Source organism: Fulmarus glacialis, unplaced genomic scaffold (assembly GCF_000690835.1).
Source record: "Fulmarus glacialis isolate BGI_N327 unplaced genomic scaffold, ASM69083v1 scaffold26770, whole genome shotgun sequence".
In the NCBI taxonomy this organism is placed as follows: domain Eukaryota; kingdom Metazoa; phylum Chordata; class Aves; order Procellariiformes; family Procellariidae; genus Fulmarus; species Fulmarus glacialis.
Genome location: NW_009189995.1, coordinates 538 through 8,889, shown reverse-complemented (window position 1 = coordinate 8,889; position 8,352 = coordinate 538). Strand labels below are relative to the sequence as shown.

Sequence of the window (8,352 nt, the reverse complement as noted above, 5' to 3'; positions counted from 1 at the left end):
CTTTTTTATATATGCTTTTAGAAAATACCCCCCCCGCCACGAGGAGGTGGTGGAGGAGGAAGAGGAAGATTACGAGCTCTGCTGCCACCTCTACCACCACGACCTGGTGGAGGCGGTGGAGGTCCTCTGCGAGGGCTCATATCATCATAATCTCTTCTCGATGGAGGCATAGGTCGGCCACCACGACCAGGGGGCATTCTATCAAAACCTCCTCTTCCACGCATCGGAAAGCCTACTGGACGTCCCCTTCTATCATCAAACATCATTGTGAAGCCACCATAGTCATATGTTTCATCATAGAAATTGGGATCATAAGGCTGGGCCCGTCCTTTAATCGGAGACTAAAACAAACAAACAAAAAAAGAATCCCCCTGAGCCAATTAGGACTGTAACAATTGGCATATTTAATTGAATGAATATACATTTTTTCTCCCTTCCTCTTCAATTTTTGCATCTTAATGATATGCAAAGCATGAATAACAGTCCACTATTACCAAAAATTGGCTTCCCTCCCCCCATAAGGTGCACCCCACTTCTAGAGAACAGAAATAGTTTAAAAGGCGGTAACAGTCAATCACTTTGTTACTGCTGAAGTACAAGGTACTGAATTCAAAACAGAAACTGAGAGATACTGTTTTTCATCCAAATGATCCCTAACATTCATGAATGCCAATGAAAGAATAAAATAAATTTAATAAACATTACCTCAGAGATAAGATCCAAGATAATCTTGATACATTCAACGACTCTATCAGGTTTTCCACCAATAAGCACCACTCTGTCAGTAGAATGAGGACAACACTCTTGGAAGAGCTTAATGGTGGTCTGAGTGTTCTGTTGAAGAAAAAAAAAAAAAACAAGATTGTCTAATATAAGTATTTTAAACAACTTTATAAACCCATTAAAACATTTTTAAAGAAACAATCCGAAAGACAATTAAACTCCCAGCCATTTTAAGTGCATGGTTGCTTCTGAGTTCTCACAACAAATCTAGTTTTTAAGATTACATTTTTTTAAGATTTGTGCTGACATAGTTTTGTATGAAGAGGAAAAAAGTTCAGTTTGCTCCTCTTTGGATGCCAGACAGTGATGTTGCTTGGATTATGTCTAGTTATCTTGCCTTTCTCAACCCATGCAAACAAGTATCAGCCTATACCTGAACTGACCTGAAATTGCCTCTGACACAATGCCAAGAAAGGACAGAAAACAGAAGTATTTTGAGTTCATAGAGACCATTAGCTTTTTAAAATCTCATTTCTTCATGGAAAGAAAACAATGGTCTTCCAGGAGGTAGAACTAAAAAAAAATTATAAAAATAAAGCCCTTTCATAGTAATATTCAAGTATCTATTGAATTATCATCATAAGAGTTTGTGGAGATGCATTCTCACCCTAAACCATTTTGCATGTCCAACCACACGAATAAATCTAGTCTATGCAGCAGTTCATTCTAGGAGCAGTGATGAATACCATTTAATTAAAAAAAAAAACAACAGACAAAAAAACACCCTTTCTTTAAAAACATTACTCTACCACAAATATTGTGTGAAAACTTGACAAGAAGTCCTAGGCTCTATCACCAATGACAACTTTACTTCTGAGGGTTTGCAAGACACTTGCAACTCAGAGAGCCATCTCAGAATATCGAAATCATGTACGCAGTATGTTCTGAAGGAACTACTGCACAGAAGGTAGTTACATTTGCCCTTTATGAACACAAAACACTACGTTGTTTATTGAAAAAAAAACAAATCTCAGAAAAACAGGAAATAAGTACCTCTCTGAGTTCTTTAATTTTAGCACCCTTGACACCAATTATTCCTCCTGCCAAACTTTGGTGAATAAGAAGTCTTAATTCGCAGTCAAAGTCGCTGCCCTTGTAGTGTTGATACTGTAAGAAAGATGCATACAAGGAAAAGAACAAAATATTAGTCATACAAAAATTTAAAATATTTGGGATTTTGTTAAATTTTTTCTCTAAACACAATGGTATGTCTTGATTTATGGCTGAATTGTAATCCTGTATTTCCTTTGATAGGATCACAACTATTTAAGCACCTCACCTCAACATAGAATGTCGTCAAATCAATTTTCCTTATATTACATTGTATTGCACAACTTTCTACCCAAATTTAAGAAGGTATCAAACAGTGCAACACTCTTACTTATAAAGCCAATGCACGATACAAGTTACAATACAATTATTTCAAAATGGGGACAAAACAAGTCAGGAGGCAAGTATTTTGAAAGGGGGGAGGCTGTTCGAAACATTAATTTAATAAATACCGACTGACTCTGTCCTCTACCGAAAAAATGCCAACATGTAATTTGAGAGCCATAACCCTTCTTTAAAAGGCTTTTGTTTTTTATTTTCAAATTTCCAGTATTTAAAAAGCAGCAAATAATCTAGAACCATCTTGTTTCAAAAGCTAATCTCTGAAAAGAAACAAACGTTAAGAGACATACCTCTTCTAAAGTAGGGATAATCTTCTTCAAGATTTCTCCAATTGTCTCTATATCTGCACTTATACTCAAGATGCTGTTGGAGGCCATAATGCCAGACAATATGGAGAAGGTGGAAAAGAAGAAGTAAATTTTTTTCATTATCATACACAAAATTCTAGCAAGATTTACTACACAGAAGAGCTTACAATTAATATTCCCCATTTAAAGTAAACCTCTTTGCTCAATTTACAACACATGCATCTTTGTTTATGCCCAATATATATGCATGATAAATTTAAGATTAGGTACGTCTTGCAGAGAGAGAGAAAGAAAGACAGAATGGGCTTTTGGAAGGGCTCAGATTAAGTGGGCAAGAAATTGACGCAGAACTGAAAGTAGAAGTGAATATTCATGTTCCCCGCCACCACTAATTTAGGATACCCTCGCTATTACATTGGTAAAACTGGCACACCTTCTCATAGAAAAAGTGGGGATATGCAAGTGGTGAACATTGTATCTGGAGTAAGGTTATGAGACCAGTTAGAAATCAGATTACCAATGGGCTCTCCGAGAAAACAAATACAAATGCAAGACAAAAAAAAGACAAAACAAATGAGAAGTGAAGGAAAGTGAACCAGAGTTAGCATTTCATCAGAAATAATTATGAACAGGCAATGTTGAGGGGAGCAAGGTGGGCCACAAAGACAGAGCGAGAGACTACTTTGAAACAATTTGATTTACAATGCAGCAAATATGCAACACTTGAAGCTGTGCTCCTTCCATTGAAATAAAATTAGTGGATTGTTTGGGTGGGCAACTCACGTAAAAGTTCAGTGACAAAAAGACTTAATGGGGAAAATAAGACAGAAAACTTGAAAAAAAACAATACACCGTCTATAAGGGGATACTATTTAATTATATCAAAGGCAGGTAATAAAATACATTTCTCTCTTTCTAATCAGGCAGTGAGGCATAAACTGTTGGGACATACCGCTCGGGGCCACTGCTGTCTGGGACTGAAACACTGGCATTGTACTGCATTGGTCATTGGCGTTCGTGGATGTTGGCATTGGGCATGGGTATTCAATCGGAAGTTGTCAAGTATGGTACCCGTTTGGCAACGAGCACATTTTTGGGCATAGCCAACCAGGGTTTTCACATGGGCGTTCAGGGGCGGATGGGCCAACGTCATGGTGGGCAACGCAGGGGCAAGTCGATCCAGTACATGGGCAACGGAGATATATGGCCAAAAAAACAAGGAGAGGGAAAAGGGGGAAAAGCAATAAATTTTAATTTAATACAAACTATACTCATTACTCTCAATTAATGAAACAAGCTTAAGTTGTTCTGAAGACTAACACAATAACGGATTGCTACACCGACTGTGGCTTAACAGTATGGACTTGATCTGACTGAACTACTTTTTACTTTTAACATATGATGTTTCAGTAGCAGGCTGGCTCATGAGGGTAGACACAAAACCTGTCGAGATTGATAGTACTAGAATCTTGGGCAAATCGGGAAAGTTAGTTTTCCAGACCAATCTAAATTATGTGGACTTAGGTGACATATTGATTTACTTAAAAAAAAAAAAAAAAAAACAAAAAAACCCCACAAAAAAAACTCTAAAAAAAAAACCAACTAGCTGCCAAAGTTAGTGAGCATATGTATGATTCCTGACCATTTCAACTTAAACCTCAATTCTGGTTGCCGTAGTTTATGAACTTAGTTGGAACTGATTTGTAGTGATACATTGCCAAATCTTGTGTTGAACAGAGTCTTGATCGGAAAAACTGTTGAAATTGTAGCTGATGTTAAGTACAGGAGTGTAAACAAATGGAATTTAAGAAGCGTTGCCAACTTTTATAAATACACAACATTAACGCTGAGCATGTGTCTAATCACAAGAGTCAACCCACTGTAAAATGTGAATAAGCAAGTAAGTCAAGACCATTTAAAAATGCTTCAAAGTAACAGAATAGAATGTTGCTGTACTGTTCTATATCCATATTTAAAGCAAGCAACCTTAACATTAATGCTTTTGTGCTTCATGTGCAAGCTGTTAAGAGAACAGATGGACCATTTCGTTTGTTTGCTTTTTTAAAGGAAGTCAAAGAATTCTTCTATCACTGGGTAAGCCAGCCACCTGCAATGGTTTCGGTAGTACTGTAATTGATTCACACATATGGGAAATGGTACAATTAAGGGGTTTAAGCTTTGTCAATATTTCTAATTAGGATGTTAACTCACTTGAAGTGTGTAATTTAGCAGAATCCTATTCAAAAGCGAAGAGATTTAATATAAACCTCTCCTCCCACGAGTCAAGCTGGGTTTTAATTACAATAGAAATTGAAGAACTAAGTTATCTACTCTAACAATCATTACAAATGGCTTGTAACTAGACTCCTGATGTCTAGAGTTGAATTGCTCCGATTTCTAGAAATGCACGCAATCAAGCTTTCGATGTAGTGCTCTGAAAGAATTGGTGTTAAATTAGTTCAAACTCATATATACTTACGTCTGTACGAAGTGCCTTAATATTTTTGCCACCTTTTCCAATCACTGCTCCAGCATTCTGGAAAATAGTTTTCAGAAGTTATGTTATGCCAACACAGCACAGACTACATTTTTGAACTCAAGACTAAGAATGCTAAATCTATTTTTGCATTACCCTGTTGGCCCAAGGGGCGGGGGCAGGTGGGCACTGCTTTTGAAAGGTTCAAATGAAATTGAAACAAACTGATAGTTTGTTCATGGAAAAAATGACCAACAGCTCTTACCACTCAACTTAGGAAAGAGAAGGATATTCAGTTTTCCAACTAGTATTTCAAATCCAAATGGAAGTTTCTAGGCAATTTTGCCTGTGTTAAAGCAATCTCACAGACCATAGCTCTCAAAAAAATACACTGTATGAATGTAATGTAGGTCAATGATTTCGCTAATTTATTTGATCAAGTTTTTTTTTTTTTTAAAAAAAAGGAATATGTTTGCAAATTCCACTTTTGCACTCCAAACATTTCTTGATAATTTCAAGTGCTAATTTTGGTTTATATCTCTGTAACTTAACTGACTTCTCACAGCAGTATATTCTGAAAAAGGTTAAAGCCAATGTTAACAGCCACTAACTTCAAGTTTCTAACATCAACAGGAATAAACTGGCAGACAGTCAAGAAGAGTAATTGCAAAACTATATTTTTACCAGGTTATTTCAAGGATTACATGCAAAAGTATTGCTTTTATTACACAGGTCACACATTATGCTAACAGCATGCAAAACATTTCGCAGTACCCCACGTAACTTGACTATTGGTCAGAAATGCCACGCAGAGTTAAGGTAACATTCCCCCATGCCAATACAAGACTGAGATACTTTAGGAAGTACAAATCACCTGTAACAACCGGAAACACAAGAGGAAATTCATACATAGCAACTTTACTGTAACTACGTACACTTGTCAACAAAACCATTGCAATCCCTGAAGCAGTAATCCCACATTTCTTCCTGTTGATATATCTGAATAAGTTTGGTAGATCTGTTTGAGAGAGTTTTTAAAATTCTAAGGAAGTTCTTGTCTTACCTCTCATATTTAATTTACAATCACTAGCTGATCATTCTCTGAACTGCTTCCTTTCCTAAGACTAATACACAGTCATTCCCCTCAAATTAACAACCTTCCAATCAAATGTAAAAACACCTTGTAACTTCTATTGCTCTATTTTTCCAGCAAGTACATCTTTTAAAAATAACTGTATTGATCCTTAGGGACTTACCCTTTAAAAGAAACACTGAAGATAATTCCATCGCAACACACTTTTACTACCATTCACGCACACTTAAAATTATTCCTAATAAGGTATCTTGTATTAAATAAAGTACATATTCTTTCTAAACATATATCCCAACATACACTTGGTCACCACTGTCTTGAGCAATGCTACAAGCAAAACCAGTAAAAATGAAAAAGCATACTTTGCTCTGAAGCAGGATGCGTAATTCAACCATCTCATCCGTGTTCCGAGATCTTTTGAAGGCCTGCTCTTCCTCCATATCTTCTGCAGGACGTTTGCCTGTAGAGAGGTCCATAGGGGGGAAACACAAACATTTATTTAACTTTCTAAGTCGTAATAAAATGGAACACATGCCAAATTCACGCTCTGTATTCTTAACACATTCTTTCCTATTAGCCCAACACTAATCGCTGATGCCTACTCTGAGCATCCACAGCACGGAAACAGTTTCTACTTCAACAGCTTACATATCGCTCAACTACTGAAAATCCATTTAAAATCTACGAACTGTGGTTTAAATGAGAATGTTGCACACAGCCAGTGAGAAATTCATGACACGCTGTTTAAAGCGGTGCAGCATCACCCACTTAGTATTTATTTGTAATTTACAATTGGGAAAAACCTTTCAGGCAAAAAGCTAGAAATGTAGTTTGTCCAACACTGAAATACTGGTGGAATAATAGTAAAGTAGCACTTCAAATACTATTTGGAAAAAATTTCCATGAATCAACGACACTAATGCCCTCACTTCCACCTTAATTATGCCCAAGAAGTTTTTCATGAAGCTCTTTAGAGGTATTTCACGTAAGTTTATTGCATGTAAAAACTACAATAAACAAAATGCAATTAATGGATATGCCTGATAGTATTCTTACATATTCACACTCTCCACACAAGTACTGAATATTTAACTATGAAATATTTTCAAATCCCTAGTCATAACTTTCAGTTACTTATCCCACCTCTAAAACATGGCAACACAAAGATTATGCATTTATGCTTTGAATGCATGTGTAATGATACGGTCCAATTCAAAGATTTAATGCAGAATGCAAAACTACTGCTGATACAAACATTTGATACAGTTAAAGCATTACAAAATATTTGGAAACACTGAAATTTAAAGAGGTTCTTTCTAGAAAGAAACAGTCCTTTAAAAAATTTACCATTTGTCTCTGTGTTGGTAAAGGTCTCTTCCTGTTGTTCAGTCTCCATTGCCTTTTTTTCTTAGGTGGGCAGGCAAAGCCTGTTGAAGAATAAAAAAGCTGGTACATCTATTTTGTGAAAAGGCAAACCGTACATTGTGCTAAAGGGAAAAAGCAAAAAGAAATGCCTGCTTCTAGAACTTACCGCTATTATATATCCTTGCAGAGAAAAACTCAAGTATTCTGGGCGGGATCAAAATCCAACAGCCTATTGCTTCAAGAGCCTATGAAAACAGCATATATCAGTTGTGACTCTGCTCGCTTACACCTCTGACTCTCACTACAGCCAAAAACCAGAGGTTTGACCTGAGTTTTTGCTGCAAAGTTTTTCTTTACAAAAATGAAAGCATACCCAGGCCAAATACACCACTAAGAGTAGATAACAGACAAGTCTGTAAACTTACAGATAAACAATTACTGTCTGAATTATAGTTTTTGGGCAAATGCTAGTTTTAAGTAACCACATTTACTAAAAATTATTTTCAGATACTTAAAGTGAACACGCATCCAGCTCCTATTTTATATGATACATGCCTTGGATTTACTTTTTAAAGGACACTACGTAACAATCTGCTCCTGCTGTTTAGTTCTAAACAATTTAAACTAAAAAAAGTCCTATTATGGTAGCTGTCAGCATTAGTTTTATAAATTCTCTACCAATGTACTAGCAGGCATTTTAGCATGCCTTTCACTCAAGTATAATAAATGAACAAAAGACAAATTACAGCTTGTAGCCACACTGGAAAAAATCTTTTAAACATACCCCCTCTGTAGTTACATATAATCCTCTGCACACACACAACCAAGAACCTCAACAGCAGCTGAACTTCACTATGATTTGCTGAAATAGGGATCTTATTTGTGACCTGCTTTTATTAAGTTGGTCTCGGAATACTACTATGTCACATTGTACA

At 36.3% G+C, this 8,352-nt stretch overlaps 1 protein-coding gene across 1 annotated transcript in view; it reads right to left on the bottom strand.

Annotated features, from left to right (window-relative positions):
• The window catches only part of HNRNPK (heterogeneous nuclear ribonucleoprotein K), a 16,571-nt gene extending 9,123 nt beyond the window's left edge, over positions 1 to 7,448 (bottom strand). The window contains exons 1-8 of the mRNA XM_009584189.1: positions 7,392 to 7,448; positions 6,415 to 6,513; positions 4,963 to 5,019; positions 3,436 to 3,479; positions 2,466 to 2,538; positions 1,777 to 1,890; positions 706 to 834; positions 29 to 341 (exon numbers count right to left, since the gene is read on the bottom strand). Coding sequence (XP_009582484.1) covers positions 29 to 341; positions 706 to 834; positions 1,777 to 1,890; positions 2,466 to 2,538; positions 3,436 to 3,479; positions 4,963 to 5,019; positions 6,415 to 6,513; positions 7,392 to 7,448 — 886 coding nt within the window. The remainder of the gene's footprint in view (positions 1 to 28; positions 342 to 705; positions 835 to 1,776; positions 1,891 to 2,465; positions 2,539 to 3,435; positions 3,480 to 4,962; positions 5,020 to 6,414; positions 6,514 to 7,391) is intronic.
• Between the last annotated feature and the right edge of the window lie 904 nt (positions 7,449 to 8,352).